This window comes from Diabrotica virgifera, chromosome 2, assembly GCF_917563875.1.
Source record: "Diabrotica virgifera virgifera chromosome 2, PGI_DIABVI_V3a".
Lineage (NCBI taxonomy): Eukaryota > Metazoa > Arthropoda > Insecta > Coleoptera > Chrysomelidae > Diabrotica > Diabrotica virgifera.
This window is the reverse complement of record NC_065444.1, coordinates 3,749,923-3,767,105: the sequence shown is the minus strand read 5'-3', so window position 1 is coordinate 3,767,105 and position 17,183 is coordinate 3,749,923. Positions and strand designations below refer to the sequence as shown.

The 17,183-nt window shown below is 35.0% G+C and overlaps 1 protein-coding gene across 4 annotated transcripts in view; it reads right to left on the bottom strand.

Moving 5' to 3' along the window:
* LOC114330138 (uncharacterized) overlaps positions 1–15,720 on the bottom strand; it is a 164,703-nt gene extending 148,983 nt beyond the window's left edge. For all 4 annotated transcript variants that reach the window (XR_007696348.1, XR_007696349.1, XM_050643325.1 and 1 more), the window contains exon 1: positions 15,365–15,720. Coding sequence is in view for 2 of the 4 variants with exons in the window: in XM_050643325.1 (XP_050499282.1) it covers positions 15,365–15,490 (126 nt within the window). In the remaining 2 variants the exon portion in view is untranslated. The remainder of the gene's footprint in view (positions 1–15,364) is intronic.
* Positions 15,721–17,183: the final 1,463 nt, after the last annotated feature.

Below are 17,183 nucleotides of genomic sequence, written 5' to 3'. Positions count from 1 at the left end.
ATAAGTCTCGACACACCCAATACAGTATATGACGTCATAATTAATGACGCACTGAAAAATGATCATGAGAACAAGAATACATATGTACATACATACATATAGTTTGTTCGCTAAACTCAGACGCAACTTTCTAGATATTTTAGTCGGTAATTTTCCCAATTTTAGTAAAATTGGCAAAACATAATTACTAAATAGTTAATAATCATTAAATAGTTAGTAATTTTGCCGATTTTTGCAAAATTGGCAAAAAACAAAAAAATTATCGACTAAAATATCTAGCCAGTTGCGTCTGAGTTTAGCGAACCGACTATATCACAAACATTTTCCATTTTTTAAATAAAAATTAAGTCATATTTCTGAGCTCGATAACTTTTGAATGGATTAACCGATTTTTAAAATTAAACATGCGTTGGAAAGGAAATGATCTGTGCTATTAGAAGCCGTAAAGATCGGGCTTAAATTTTTGAAATTTTTGGGAGTTTTGGGGACGAGAACGAAAAACAGGCTTTAAATGGGAAGGGCCGTAAAATCCACACCTTTGGACCAAAATGGAGAGGTAACATATGGACATGGACGAGTCTTTTCCTAAACTTTAAGATGGGATTTGGCCCAATTTTCAATTCAGTCAGGTTTAGAAAATCGAAACTTTCGTGTATATATAGTGTCGCTTGTAGGGGTGTTGTGCGCCACTGGTGAGAACTGTCGTTCTCTGTGGATAAGAGGCGTTGGTACCTCGGTTTTATACAATTTGGATAATCCATTTAAGAGATAATTAAGCGTTTCAAGACTTTTGGTTCACTCTGTATATTTTTAATAGTTACAAATTGTTTCTCCAAATTCCATTCGATTCCCAATTTAACGGGTATTTGCAAACAGTCACGATTATGCAAAAATTATTATAAATTAACGATTTTTTTGCTATCGAATAATGTGTCATCAACTAAATAATATTTATTTTTATAACAAAAGTAACTATACCCGTCTATATTTTTAATCAATATTATATGCATTATTTCTCAAATATTACTATTGTATCCCACATTGCAGCAAAAACGAGCCGTGGTGAAAAATGATGTTTTTGATGAAAATGATGAAAAGTTAAAAAAGTATCAGCAAGAAATAAAACTTATGGTCTATGAAAGATATTTACGAAATAACATCGAATATGAAAGGACCATCACCTAATCATAATCATCATGATTGGCTCAACAATCCTTTATGGATCTTAGCCTGCTCGCAGAGAAGTCGCTACTTCCGTCGATTCCTAATAGCAACTTCACTGATCCTTAGAATCCTAACAACTTCTTTTACATCATCAATTCACCTTCTACGCTGTCGTCCTCTACCTCTTCCACCAAACATATCCAGACCAAAAGAAGACAGCTAGACTTGAAATTCCGGCAAATGTATTGGCTCCTTGGGAACAGATCAAAACTCAACATCCAAAACAAAATTCTTCTGTACAAAGCAATACTCAAACCTATTTGGTACTACGGACTACACCTCTGGAGCTGTGCAAAGTCAACATCACTGAATATAATCCTAAATAAAGATTTCAGTCTAAAGTTCTAAGATCAATAGTGAATGTACCATGGTACGTAAATAATCAAACACTTCACGAATACTTAAATATACCTTTCATCAGAGAAGAAATCCATCGAGCCACGGAGTCACAAAATGAGCGTACCATTCACCATGAAAATGAGTTAGTAAGGGTTATTCCATAATGGCCTTGCCACAAGGAGACTAGATAGAACCTGGCCTCAGGACTCAGGACCCTTTTTAAAACATAAATAGAATAAGATGAGACATCATTGGAAGTCTCTTTTTCATGCCCAAAAACATGGAACAAAACTTAATACTTTTTTAATGATGTAGATTGTAAATAAACAACGCGTTAGCATGTGCACTTCCTGAATAAAATGTACGCAGTTGTAATCACGTGTTATCAAAACGCGCATTAAGCGCTTGTCTACTGAACTTGATATAAAATGCCCTTGCTAACTAAGCCCTTGTCATGTGAACTTGCCCTAACACTTCTGCTGTGCCCCTTTTCTAAATCTTTGTTCGTTTAGTCATAATTGGTTTTTGACTTCCATTTTTCTTGTTGACCATTATTTCACATTTATTTTTCTATTTAATATGTTCCTTTTAGGTGAAGCAGTGAAAACTGTCCAATATAATACAACAGCCATTCGGTTTAGAAAGTAAATAAAGTGTTATATCAGTCTGTACCTATCTGATGTCCTGTACTGTCTATTTGCTAATAACTGTTTTAAGCACAAAATAACATATTACACCGGTTTATCAGCAAATCTTAAACGAAATTGCAACTAAACAATAGATGACGTCGCTAACAATTAGTCGTAAAACTAATTTCGTATTTTTTCTCACGGAGGCAGGGAAAGTTGCAGCTTTTTAAACGCAGTATTTTGAACAACCATAGCTCACCACTCATTACTATTAAAACGCTATTTAGATTGGCATTTTTAATGAATTTGAGTACGTGGGAGTAGAATTTGAAGTCTTATTTTAGAAAATTTGTAATACAGAAAAAAGTATACAATCAAATCGATAAAGGACAATTTCAATTCAATAGAACAAATTATAAGAAAAAACAATAAACTTTCTTGGTTAATAAAACTTTGAACTACTTATCTTTGAGGTACCATACGAGAATCTTGAACCCCTAATAGACGGAGAGCTAGAGCCGAAAAATGAGCCGGAGTTTGTCCTGTGAAATGTGTCCATTGTATATTGACAATTATGACCCTTCCAGGCTGACACCTCAGTGGATACAGGAAGTAGCAATAAGGGATGAAAGGGGAAAGTTAGTGCAGTCATTAAAGGTTTTCATCTCCTATTTTGTTAGACCTCCATCGATTTGCATTAAAATTGGTGACTAGTTAGAGCATACCTAAGAAATAAAATTGATTTGGTGTCAACTTGCACTTTTACCCTGGGGGTGGATACCACCCCTTCTCGGAGGTGAAAACTATTTTATTAAAAATAACCCCACAAATCGATAGAGGGGCAAATTTTAAGCAAAATTTGTTATATGAAATTATTAAAATCAATCAATACTTTTTGAGTTATAAAAGATAAAAAATTTGGATTTTTCGTGAAACAAATGCACAGTGTAAAACGGTATTTCATAAATAATCCAAAAACTCTCAAGTTTTAACAGTTTTTAAGTTATGATTACCAAAATTGAAGATAATAAAAAACCGAATAGATTCTTTACGTGAAAGACCTTTTAGAATTAATTAAAAGTGAGTTATAGTTGATTGAATATTTATTTTTTTCGCCTATGACTCAAATCTCTTATGCTCGGTTTCATAATCAGTTAAAGTGGACTTTAAATTTTAAGTTGGTACCTTTATCAACGCAATTCATATGAGTAAATGTCAACTTTAAAGTGAACTTTAGTTAATGCTCACTTTAAGTTGATTAAGAAACCGGGTGTTACTAAAATAAGAACCTTACTAATATGAAAATAAGAGAACCCTTTCGAATTTTTTTGGAAAAAAATGAAAATTAAAACATACGCTATCTATATATTTATTTTTAAATTAGTTAACAGAATAATTTTCAAATGAATTTCGGGAATGAAGTTAGGATTATAATTTAATAATTAAATTTTAATTTAAATTTTTAATAATATTTATTTTTTCTTTTGCAGTTTTCAATGTTTTTTTCACTAAATAATTTCACAGCAGTATCTGTATCAATTGTACAATTTATTTTAAGCTCGCAAGTGTATTCTGTTGCCATGTTGGAAACAGTTATATTTTTTGGAGTATATAATATTCAATGCAAACATTCAAGAGAATGATGATAATATTCAATGCAAACGCAGACTGCGAAATGACAGTGGCAAGTACCCGTTTATTTAAGAACACATGCGTGAAGTTACGGATGATAAAAAGAACATATTAATTAATTGTATGTTAGTAAAATATTATTTTTATATTATTTCGGTATTTAATTTAATTTGTTCTATCAATCTAAACTGAATATGTCCAGAAACTGGTGTGTCCAATAATGGGTACATTTAACATATTGGAATACATTTTTGCTAATTTTACATAAATGTCTTAAAACAATTTAAAAAACTTATATAATTAATTATTATAATATTTAAGCTCCAAATTTTTGGAGCCTAAACTTTGCAAGATGTTTGTAGCATAATGTTTAATGGTATCAACTTATATGGGAGCTCACTTGATACATAATTCTGAATACTTTGACAAGTGTTTAGTAAATATATTTTATAAAATGCATCGTTTTCCCGTTATTTAAGCTTGACCTACTTAGATTTGAGCTAGCCTACAAAAATATAGTACATTCAATCACCTATACATAACTCACTTTTAATTATTTCTCAAAGGTTTTTCGAATAAGAAATCTATTTTATTTTTTATTATCTTTAATTTTGATAATTATAACTTTTCTGGTAAAACTTATAGTTTTTGAGGTATTTATGAAAAACTGCTTTACACCATCCAATTTTTTTCACGAAAAATTCAAATCTTTGATCTTTAATAACTCAAAAAGTATTAATTTATTTTAATAACATGATATAGGGGTATAAGGGGTGGTATCCACCCCCAGGGTAAAAGTGCAAGTTGGCACAAAATCAGTTTTGTTTCTTGAGGTATTCTCTAACCAGTCACCAATTTTCATGCAAATCGATGGAGGTTTAACAAAATAGGAGGTGAAAACCTTTAATGACTACACTAACTTTCCCCTTTCATCCCTTATTGCTACTTCCTGTATCCACTGAGGTATCAGCCTGAAAGGGGTCATAATTATCAATATACAATAGACACATTTCATATGTCAAACTCTATATTACTTATGATGATGATTTTTCGGCTCTAGCTTTTAGACTATAAGTGGAGCATCGAGCTTCAGTGAAATCCCGCCATCGAGTTCTATTTTGCGCTAAGATCTTCCCTTCATTCAAAGACTTTCTTTCACCTCTTATTTCGTCCATGATTGATCTTCTCCAAGTTTGTGCTGAGCTACCTCTTTTTCTTTTGCCTTGATCTTTCACTCTAGGGCAGTCTTTGCAATACTGAAGCTATTTTTTCGGATTGTGTGACCAATCCAACTGGACTTTATTTCATTTTTTACCCTCTTTTATTCGGTTAGGTGTAGCAGATATTCGTTTCTGATTATGTCAGGCCAGAAAATATGAACAGTTCTTCGTACGCATTTGTTAACAAAGACTTGTAATTTGTTTGTAAGGGTTTTTGTCACTTTCCATGTTTCACATCCGTAGAGAGACCTCCAAATAGGGTTGATCATGCTGAATGCTTGTTAAGCTTTTCGTATCCTCATACAAATGCCGTCTTCAGTACTTCCGCTTTCTGTTATGACACTTCCAAGATACGTAAAATTTTCCACACTTTCAATCTGCATGTTGTTAATAGTAAAGGAACATGAAAGGAAGCCCTAATACAATTTGGAGAAAAATGACCAGTAGTATTAGAGAGACTACTATTGAAATAGGTACTTGGGAAAACGTCAGGAAAAAAGTTTGAGGATAAAGAGACTTGGTGGTGGTCAAACGAAGTACAAGGAAAAATAAAAGAGAAGAGAAAATTATATAAAAAGTGGCAAGAAACCAGATCCGACACACATCTTCAAAACCATATGGTGGCGAAAAATTAAGCGAAAGTAGCAGTAGCAAAAGCCAAAGCAGAAGCGTATTCAAACCTATACGATCAACTTGATACCAGGGAAAGCGAAACGAAGATATATAAAATAGCCAAACAGAGATCAAAGAAAGCAAAAGATTTTAATCAGATTAGATGTATCCGAGATGAAAATAATAAAATACTAGTTCACGAAAGGGATGTCAAAAAGAGATGGAGAAAGTACTTTGACAGCTTATTAAATGTAGAATTTGACAGACAGCCTGTAGAGTCAACAGAGACAGTAGCAGCAATGGTCACCAAAATAACCAACGAGGAAGTAGCTCAAGCGCTTTAAAAAATAAAGAAAGGAAAAGCGGTAGGACCAGATGATATTCCTGGGGAAGTATGTAGAGCATTGGGAGAGACAGGAACAAGGTGGCTAGCAGGTCTATTTAATAGAATTATGGAAGTTGGACAAATGTCAGACGAATGGAGAAGCAGTATACTGGTACCTGTTTACAAAAACAAGGGAGATATACAACAATGTACAAACTACAGAGCTATAAAACTGCTTAGCCACACCATGAAAATATGGGAAAGAGTAATTGATAGACGGATACGTGAAGAGACCGAAATATCCGAGAATCAATTTGGCTGTATGCAGGGTAGATCAACAACAGATGCAATTTTCATTATAAGGCAGTTGATGGAAAAATACAGGAGTAAAGAAACAAACGCTCATATGGTATTCATTGATCTTGAGAAAGCATATGATAGAGTTCCTCGAGAGATTCTGTGGTGGGCACTCAATAAGAAAGGAGTCCCTGGTGAATAAATTTCATGTGAAAGTAGGACTGCACCAAGGCTCTGTGCTTAGTCCGTATTTATTCTCATTAGTTTTGGACCAGATAACAGCGAAACTACAGGGTAACATTCCATGGTGCTTAATGTATGCTGATGATGTCGTGTTAGTAGGAAATAGTGAAAGAGACTTAGAACAAAAACTGGAACAGTGGAGACAAGCTCTGGACGAAAAAGGTTTAAAACTTAGCAGGACAAAAACAGAGTATTTGGAATGTTCATTTAAAGATGGAGTTACTACAAATAAAATGGTATCTTTGGATGGTGAAATGATTGTGGAAAGCAATAGTTTTAAGTACCTAGGATCGGTATTACAGAGTAATGGAGAAACAGAAGGAGATGCATGCAGTAGAATTAGGGGTGGATGGATGAAGTGGAAAGAAGCGAGTGGTGTGTTGTGTGACAGAAAAATTCCAATGAAGCTGAAGGGAAAATTCTATAGAACAGCCATAAGACCGGCTATGATGTACGGAATTAAATGTTGGGCAGTGAAAAATAAAGAGGAACAACGAATACATGTGGCGGGAATAAGAATGCTTAGATGGATGAGTGGAGTGACAAAGAAGGATACAATTAGAAATGAGTATATTAGGGGAAGTCTAGGTGTGGCACCAATTGATGCCAAAATGTGAGAGCATAGGTTAAGGTGGTTTGGTCATGTTTAACGTCGAGACGTTAATCACCCAATACGAAGAATAGCTGAAGTGCAGATTCCTGGAAGGAGTAGGAGAGGAAGACCAAAGAAGACCTGGGGGGAGACGATAAGGCAGGACATGTTGATAAAGGGGATTAACATTGATATGACCCAAGATAGAATTGTGTGGAGAAATGCAATTAGCGAAGCCGATCCCGCATAGGGATAAGGCAAAGAGAATGATGATGATGTTGTTAATAGTAAATTGTATGTCGTTTCTTGTATTGATTCTCATGGATTTATAGTATACAACAGCCTTTAAAATTCTCTCAAACATATGGAGATCAAGATTAGCCAAAACACTAAAATAAGAATATATTCAATAATAACGTCAAATCAATACTACTACATATATCGGGGTGAGACATGGACAATGGCAGAAGGAAATACAAGAAAAAAGCCAAGTTTTCGTAAATAAAAGGCTACGAAAAATTATGAGGATATATTGGCCCAACACCATAACAAATGAAGAATAGTGGAGGAAAGCCAAACAAGAACCAATCAGAACAACAATAAAGAGAAAAAGATGGAACTGATTGGGCTACACGTTGAGGACAGAAAATACAGACATAACAAAACAAGCACTCAAATGGAATGCAATAGGACAAAGAAGCAGCGGACGACCGACCAAAACATGGAGAAGCACGATTGAAGATGACTACAAAAGTATGAAGAAAACCTGGGGAAAGATAGCAGCCATTGCCAGAAATAAACAGAAACGGAGAAGCTTCGTGGATGTCCTATGCTGCTTCAAGGAGTAACAGGAATGACTACATGTGTGTATATGAAACGCGACTACGCGAGAGGTTAGACCGCTTACAGACGAACCACTTTTTGAAGTCGAAGTCGGCAGTAAAAAGTCGAACGTAGAGATCCTCTTTTCACATGAAACCACTTTGAAACTCGGGTAGCAGCGACAAAAAGTACAAGGAGCAACAAAAGCAGTGTTTCTTCGTTCGAATTCATAATTAATCTGCTTGTACAGACTATATTTTGTCGCCGCTGTTAACTACAAAAATAAGTCTATCAGAACCACACCAAACGTCGATACTAGCGACAAGCCAGCGACTTTTTGCGGTTGGCTTCGACTTCAAAAAGTGGTTCTGTCTGTGTAAGCGGCCTTATATTTGTTTCGTAAACTACAGTAGCACCAGCTACATACATTTTTGATAAATTTTAGATTTGCGTTCATTGTTAATCGCCCTGTACCTACTGTAATTAAACTTTGAATCTAAAATACATCTGTGAATATCTAAAGATTGTGTAACTGTGATTAACCTTGGAAACAGGTATAAATGCATTGTACTACACAAACACCCGGTTTATGTTCAACATTCTTTGTTTTAATTGTAAATAACGCATTTAATCACCGATTCATTACATAGGAACGTTCTGTAGATATTTTAATAAACATTTAATAGGGGATGTCGATTGTAAGATACAAGTTTAAAGTACAAGGTGAACACAATAAACAAACACTGGTAGGACGTAGACAATACCATCATTAATCAATTAAATTTTTTAAAATTAACAAAAAACTGAATTCCTCACAATGCCATGATAGACTAGGGCATTTAGAATAAAAATCACTGGAATAAATCGATTTTAAAAAAATAGAAAAATGGGTGGAAATAAAAATTGAATTTAAAGTGCATAAAATACATGTCAAAATCAGCATATTAAGCGCCAGATTTTGTTATTCGGGGGATTTTTTTGGGCACTAGGTGCTCCGACGGTCGGTTCTGATATCTATTCATGTTCAGCAACACCAAGAACACCCGAGTAATCTGTTTGTATTAAATTAATGGCGACCACCCTCAAAACTCCAAAAGATGATGTGCGTTAGTAGTAATTTTGGGCACCAGGTGCTCCGGGAGTCGGATCTGATGCCGTATTATTGTTCAGGGACTTCAAAAACCTCCGAATAACAAAATCTGGCCCTTAATATACTGATTTTGACATGTTTATGCACTTTTAGAGTGCCAAAAAAAGACAAAATAAGGAACCAAGACCTGAGGAAAAGAATAGGTGTCACTGATGTCGTCGAACGTATAGTCAAGCTGAAATGGAATTGGGCAGGTCACAGCGCGACTGAAAGATGGACCAGAAAACTAATTGACTGGCGACCAAGAGAAGACAAACGCAGCAGAGGACGACCACCAACACGCTGGATGGACGACATTAGAAGTGTGGCGTTTTCACGACGCGTGAAGAGTGGCGAAGAATTGGAGAGCCCTATGTCCAGCAGTGGACAGAAGAGGTTGGATGATGATGATGATGATGATGATGATGATGCACTTTTAGATGCATTTACGCAATGTAAATGCAATTATTATGCATTTCCACCCATTTTCCTAAGGTAGATTTTTTACCTGACGTCATCCCGAACACCGTGCAAAAATATGCAAGTCGATAGATGCTGTACTTATTTAAAAATCGATGAATTTTTTCCTAAGGCCCTGGTCTATGATTATCAAATATTATGCTTGATGTCTCATTTCCAAACCGTTCTCAGAATCACCCATTCACGAATTTACAAGATGCGTGAATTTTAGATGAGTACCTAACACTTCAATTCGAATTTCGAAACAGATTGGGAACACGAGAATTTCTTTTTGCCTTAAATGTATTAACACAACAATGCAGGCAATATGTACGTTTTATTGATTATCGGAAAGCTTTTGACTGCGTTAATCATCAAAAAATGATCAAAATTATGAGAACAACTGGAATTGACGAGACTGGTTCACCATCAACCAGTACATCTTTCTGAAATTAATTTCTAATCCTTCCTTTTTGAAGTTATACTTCTTTAGGCGCGATTGAGAGTAAAATTTCATAATACTGCGCGCATGCGCACACAGACAGTATGTCGTTTAGTTGCTAAATCTTTCTAGTTATGTATAAATATATCAGTGCAAGAAAAGGTGTGAAAAGAATAAATATATTAGTGTTTTTAGTAAATATATATATTTATTATAATTTTTGTGTCTTCGGATTTGTCTTCCTCAGGAGTAAGAGGAGTATTATTAAAACATTTTATTGTAAATTTATTCACCTTGTCTGTTTGTTGCCGTGTATTGTCATTAGGTACGTCCGAACCGATACAGACACAGTCCTCGTAGCGTATTCGGTATAGCATTCGGCCAGAGATCGAGAGGTCTTGAGTTCGAATCCAGTGCAATCCTATACTTTTTTTTATTTTTTTGAAAGCGGTAAGCACAAAATTAGTTTGGTGTTTAAAAATTAAAACAAACTGTTTAAAGTATATTTTTTATTTTTAAGAATCATATAATAGAAGTATAACTTCTTACGTGCGTATAAAGTACACACACATTCTTTTTTTTTTCTTAATATGTATGCGCTTTCCAGCATAGCTTTGAATCTAATGTCATACCCAAATATTTTACCGTATTTGCGTAAGCTACTTATTTGGTTTGTATTTATACTGATTACAATATGTTATTCTCTTTTGTTAGTAAGATTGACATGAACAGATTTTGTTTTATTCAGTTTGTTATGCCATCGCCTGGTCCAAATGTTAATTAGTGTCCAAACAGAATTTTGTAGCATGGTTGCTGCTAGATAAAGAAACATCATATTCTTCGATTTCATTTTTCCTCGTTAGGGGCCGTTTAAGTATTACGTAACGCAGGTTGGGGGAGGGGGGTCAAAAATCTTCAAAAATTGCGTTACGTAATACTTGAACGCTCCATTATGGTGCGTTACATAGCAGGGAGAGGGGTCAAAAATCTTCAAAAATCGCGTTACGTAATACTTGAACGCCCCCTTATAACCAAATATGCCTCGTTATATAGGTGTTATATTTCGATAGGAATTTCATGGCACATCTAGTGTACCTCGTTATAAGCGAAACCTCGTAATACCCGTGTTCGTTATATAGAGTCTACTGTATATCAATCGTAAAGGTGCAAAAATCTAAATCCTATATTAAAATCACCCTCAAGACCCATGACCCCCCCACCCCGAAAAAAATTTCTGGATCCGCCACTGGGTTGAACTTCATATTGAAATACGTAGATAAGTTGGCAAAAGACAGCATTTACAGTGGCGACGAAGCCTTATATTGGACTTCAAGAATGCATAACCATAACTAAAGTCAAGCTACATGATAACTGGAAACTTCACTGAAATCAATACTGTCTTAATCTTCCGACAAGGTACACTCTTGTACATCCAAAAATCCCGAAATATGATTGGCATAAAAATTTAACAATAAGTACTATAAGTGACTTGGATCATATATTTTTTGCATGTGACAATTATGTGATACAAAGAAATAAATTGAATATTCAACTATTGCAAGAAAACGTTTATCGTCCGTTTAATCTTATGAAATTACTAGCTCTGAACAAGAGCTAGTAAGTTCATAAGATTAGTTGGTTTTAAGTAAATATTAAGTAAGGAGGAAAACTATTTGGAAAAAGCGAGGTCCAGGAAGAAGAAGAACATCCTGGTTAAAGAACTTCAATACCTGGTTCAACACAACATCTGTGCAGATTTTCCGCGCTGCTGCAAATAAGATAGAGATTGCCATGATGATCGCCACCATTCGTCACGGATAGGCACGTCAAGAAGAAGATCCTTAATTGTTCCATTAGGTTCGTAATAGTCTTGGTGTATGGTAGGTTTGGTTAGGCGTTAATTTTAGGCAGTCCCGGATTAAGAATCTTGAGACTCCTAGGCAACCAAAGCTATGAGGCCCCTTAAAAAACCTAGGCTTCGAAATATTCAGAGTATTGTAGATCGCAGTTCTTCTGCTCGTAGTAAGCAAAATTATTTCTTTGGGATTTTAAGAACTCCAAAAGGGAATTTAGAAGTTGAACTGCAGTTTGAAGTTCAACCTCTTCTCTCTATAATGATTTACTGACAGCGTTGATGCGTTCTAAAATTGTTGCCCAAAATTCATCCATTATGAATGTTTCTTTTTTTGACATTGACATTTCTTTCAACAAACACTTAACCTCATGAACTGTTTTAGCTTTCTGATTAGTGTCTTCAGCAAGGGTATAAAGAGCAGATTTGAAAGCGTTGTAACCTTTAGACAAAGGTCTTGTTGCATGTCCGCTTGCAGTCCATATTGTGCTGCTTGTTCTTCTAAAGACTAGCTCGTGGCGAATAAGATCGCTAGTGGAGTTTCATTTAGGCATTTGGTCGTAACTTCCCAACGGTCGCGGTGGGCAGAGGCTGAAAAAAAGTTGTACACGGACTGAATAAACCCAAAATACGATATTCCATTTGAGGGAGAATACGTTACCCAATCTCTTTTAATTTTTGTTCCACTGATATCTATGTTTTCGAAAAACAGATTGTGTAGAAATCTTGTAATGGCTTCAAAATTTGTTTTTTATGCTGAAAAACTTCCATCAAGGGTTTTACATTCTCAAGACCTTTCCCAATCCAAAACTTCCGTACTTCTTCAGTTAGTGTATTCCGTAATCCGATGTTTTTAAATTTAGGACACGATTTATCTTTAACTTCAATTTCTAACTTATTTTCGGTTTCTGGTTATTTAACTTCTTGAACTGGAATAGAACTGTCGTTACATGTTATTTCATCTGCTTCATTTACGGAAGCTGTTTCCCTCAGTTATTTCTATTTCATCAATGCATTTTCATTGGTTGCATCTTCACTAGGATTTCCGTGTGAAACTGAGTTTAAATAAGTTTTGGTTCTATTTTGGATCTTGCTTAAGGATCTTTTTATTTCTAATGATTTTTCTTGCGTTTTTCTGCTCCACTTTCGAATTTTATTTTCTTATTTTCATCTGTAGTACTTATTGTTCCTTCTACCAAAGGGTAGCGATTTAATAACATAAGTACCATTAGCGATTTATTCTCACAGCATAGACTTCCTATGTGAACAAAAGCGTGCATTGCAATGTAGTTTTATAGGTCCACGATCACTTTTGAATATTGCGCAATATTTGAATTTTTCAACATAATATGATTTATATTAATTTTAATTATTTTTTTTTGTTTTGGACCCTGCGGCTTTGCCATTAGGCACTGATTTTAGGAAATGTTGCTGGCTAAATGGGCATAGTTCCCAAAGGCAATAAAAGAGGAAAAAATCCAATTCTTTTGTGCTCGGTTTTGATCTCTCTTTCTATTCTACACGAGATTCTGTGCTCATGAACTCATGAGAAAATATTTACTAATCATACAACAATGTCTTTTTCTTCTTAAGGTGCCTCTTCGTTTCGGATGTTGGCGATCAGCATGGCTATCCTAACTTTGCTTGTTGCTTTTCTGAATAGTCCGGTTGTCGATGTATTAAACCACTTTCTCAGGTTTTGAAGCCAAGATATTTTTCTTTTCTCTGGTCCTCTCTTTCCAAATACCTTGCCCTGTAAAGAATGAGTTGCAACAAGCCATGTCTCTGTTCATTCCTCAAACATGGCCAATATATTCTAGTTTGCGCTTTTTGATGGTGTTAATAATCTCACATTCTTTGGCTTTTCTACGTAGGATCTCAACATTAGTCACACGATCCACCTACGGTATTCTTAAAATGCGTCTGTAACACCACATCTCAAATGCCTCTAGTTTTCTTAAAGAAGCTTCAGAAAGTGTCCAAGCCTCTACTCCGTGTAATAACGTGGAAAATACATAGCACCTGATGATAGAGACTTTGGTAGCAAGTGGTAAATCGTGACTTCTGAAAAAAGATGTCATCGTTATGAATGCTGATCTCGCTTTTCCTATGCGTTGTCTTATTTCACTATCCAACAATGTGTATTTTTTACTAAATCATACCTATTAAAAATATTTGGAATCTTACGTCACCTTTGTTTTTATTGCAAAGTTATGGTGTTTATTTCTGAAAAAGATGTATTTATGGACATCATAAATAGTCCTGTCGCCAGGGGGGGTACAACGGCCTCGTTAATTCAGATGGACTTACTCAAGTTTTTTTTATGTATTTTGACCCGTAGAACACGAATTTTTTGGGTAACAGTTGATCCGGATGTCGATAAGATTGTTATAGACCAAGAACTTGAGGAATCAAATAACAGCGATTTTTGGCAAAACAAAACACTATTTTGTATTTTTTGGGCCATTTTAAGTAAAAAATATTTCTACAAGTTTTTTCGTAGGATGCACAGTTTTCGAGATAAACGCGGTTGAACTTTAAAAAAATCGAAAAATTGCAATTTTTGAACCCGAATAACTTTTGATTAAAAAATAAAATAGCAAGTCTGCTTACCGCATTTAAAAGTTTAAGTCAAATTATATCGGTTTTGATTATTTCCATTGGTAAAAATTTATTTTTTTATTGTTTAACAAAGCTATAAACACGTAGGGTTTCCCGTGCTTTTACATGTGTTTTAACGCATGTAACGTAGAAATAGTCTTGATTGCACTAGTACCTATTCTACCTACTCGTTCGATTTTAAATGAGAAATCATAGAAACATCACTCACGCACTAGTTGTTTGTAGCTTTGTTTAACAATAACACAATAAATTTTTAGCAATGCAAATAATCAAAACCGACATAATTTGACTTGAACTTTCAAAGGCGCTAAGCAGAATTGCTATTTTATTTTTTAATCAAAAGTTATTCGGGTTTAAAAATTGCAGTTTTTCGATTTTTTGAAAGTTCAACCGCGTTTATCTCGAAAACTGTGCATCCTACTAAAAAACTTGTAGAAATATTTTTTGCTTAAAATGACCCAAAAAATACAAAATATTGTTTTGTTTTGCCAAAAATCGCTGTTATTTGATTCCTCAAGTTCTTGGTCTATAACAATCTTATCGACATCCGGATCAACTGTTACCCAAAAAATTCGTGTTCTACGGGTCAAAATACATAAAAAAAACTTGGGTAAGTCCATCTGAATTAACGAGGCCGTTGTACCCCCCCTGGCGACAGGACTAAAAAATATGTCTATAAAATATTTTATTTCCAGCATAAAACAGATTTCATCAAAAATACCATTTAAGTTTATTAGTTGTAAATCTTGTATCTACATAAAGAAACTAGAAATACATATTTACCAACATCCCATTCAATCTGAACAGATGTTACAATTTTCTGTGTTCAGAAGAACCAATGATGGGTTAAGACAGTAGCACTTCATCTAACCCGTAGACAATAATTAAAGTAGATATCAAATAATTAAGAAAATGTGTCTCTTACCTGAATTGCTGTCCTCTTTACTTCGATATACAACCAATTATCCGTAGTAAACGCAATAGCAAGAAGAGCGACAGCTATGATGGAGGTAATAGTCGCCAAACTTAAAGTAACTGCCGAACAAGGCATTGTTAATAATCAAAATTTGCACAGTAAAAAGTCCACAAAATCACAGGAATTTTAACACTAGGTCACACGATGAACTTTATTCAGGCGTCTGATGGCCCGGGGGCATGGTATTCGTCGGTGAAGAGGTCCACGAAAATGATTTTTTGCGGGTTTGAGTACACGTTGCGCTGCGGACGGAGTGCTCGAAAGTAGTTCTTCGGATTGTAGATGACACTCGAACTCCGGGCGAGCCAAAGCCAAGGAAGCCGAAGGCAGGGAACAGGTTTCTCGGTGTTGTGTACCTGCGCAAGAAATGGACAGGGACGTACACAAGAAATTTTTAAAATTCGTATCATATATGTAATAATAATAATTGTGAGACACATTAATGCGAAAGTAGGAAGTGAAGACATTTATTTATATAAATATACCAGGGCCAAGAGCCTGCATAAAGAAAATAATGACAACGAAAAAAAAAACAAATAGAATTTTCAGGAACATAAACTTAAGATAGTAATTTGATCATTGATCATAAAATATGTATGTACATAATAATATGTAAATGTTATTAACCTGGATCTTTCCTGATACGAATAGAACAACAACAAACACAAAAACCGACAGAAATGGAGATAATAGCAGTATCTAATAAAAGACCTAAAAAATAATAAAAGTACCGAAGAAAGCAGAGTGCCAGCAGAGATATTAAAGGTAGGAGGAAATATACAGAAAATTAATGACAGAAAGTAAAAATTTAATAAGGTAATAGAATTTGGGTAGCTTGGAGTAACAGTTATAAATGGAGACTGAGATAGAGAAATAGAAAAACAGTTTATAAAGGTAGCAAAGCAGTAGGATCATTAAACGCAATGATGAAGGCAAAAAACGTGTCCAGGATAGCCAAGATTCGAACTCATGAAACAATAGTGAGACCAAGGGTTGTATGTATATGAAACTTGGACAATGAATCGAACAAAAGCAAAAAGCTAGAGATTTTGGAGAGGAAAATCTTAAGAAAAGAGTAAAACACACCAAGATATAGTGGATATTATGTATAAGAGACCTCAAATAACACAAAAAATCAGGTCGCAGAGAGTTATATGGTTGGGGCCTGTTTCACGAATGTCACAAGAAAGAAAGTTTCTAATGTTTTGCAAGACGGAGAAAACAATGGAAGAAAAGAAGAGAGAGACTATGAAGAAAGTGGTCTGATGCCATCCGAACTGACATAGAGGAAATGCGTACAACAAGGGACTGGAGAGAACAAGTGTAGGACCGGAAAAGTGGAAGAATCTAGTCAATACTATAAATACCTAAACGATGAACTTTATTCAGGCGTCTGATGGCCCGGGGGCATGGTATTCGACGGTGAAGAGGTCCACGAAAATGATTTTTTGCGGGTCTGAGTACACGTTGCGCTGCGGACGGAGTGCTCGAAAGTAGTTCTTCGGATTGTAGATGACACTCGAACTCCGGGCGAGCCAAGGAAGCCGAAGGCAGGGAACAGGTTTCTCGGTGTTGTGTACCTGCGCAAGAAATGGACAGGGACGTACACAAGAAATTTTTAAATTTACGATCATTAATTCTAATTTTCATTAGAACTCGAAAAGATAAGTAAAGCAACTACAAGAAAAAATCGAATACATAGAGAAATACAGTAAGAAGAAAAACCTGATAATGTCAAGATTTAAAGTGGACACAAACGATGATAGAA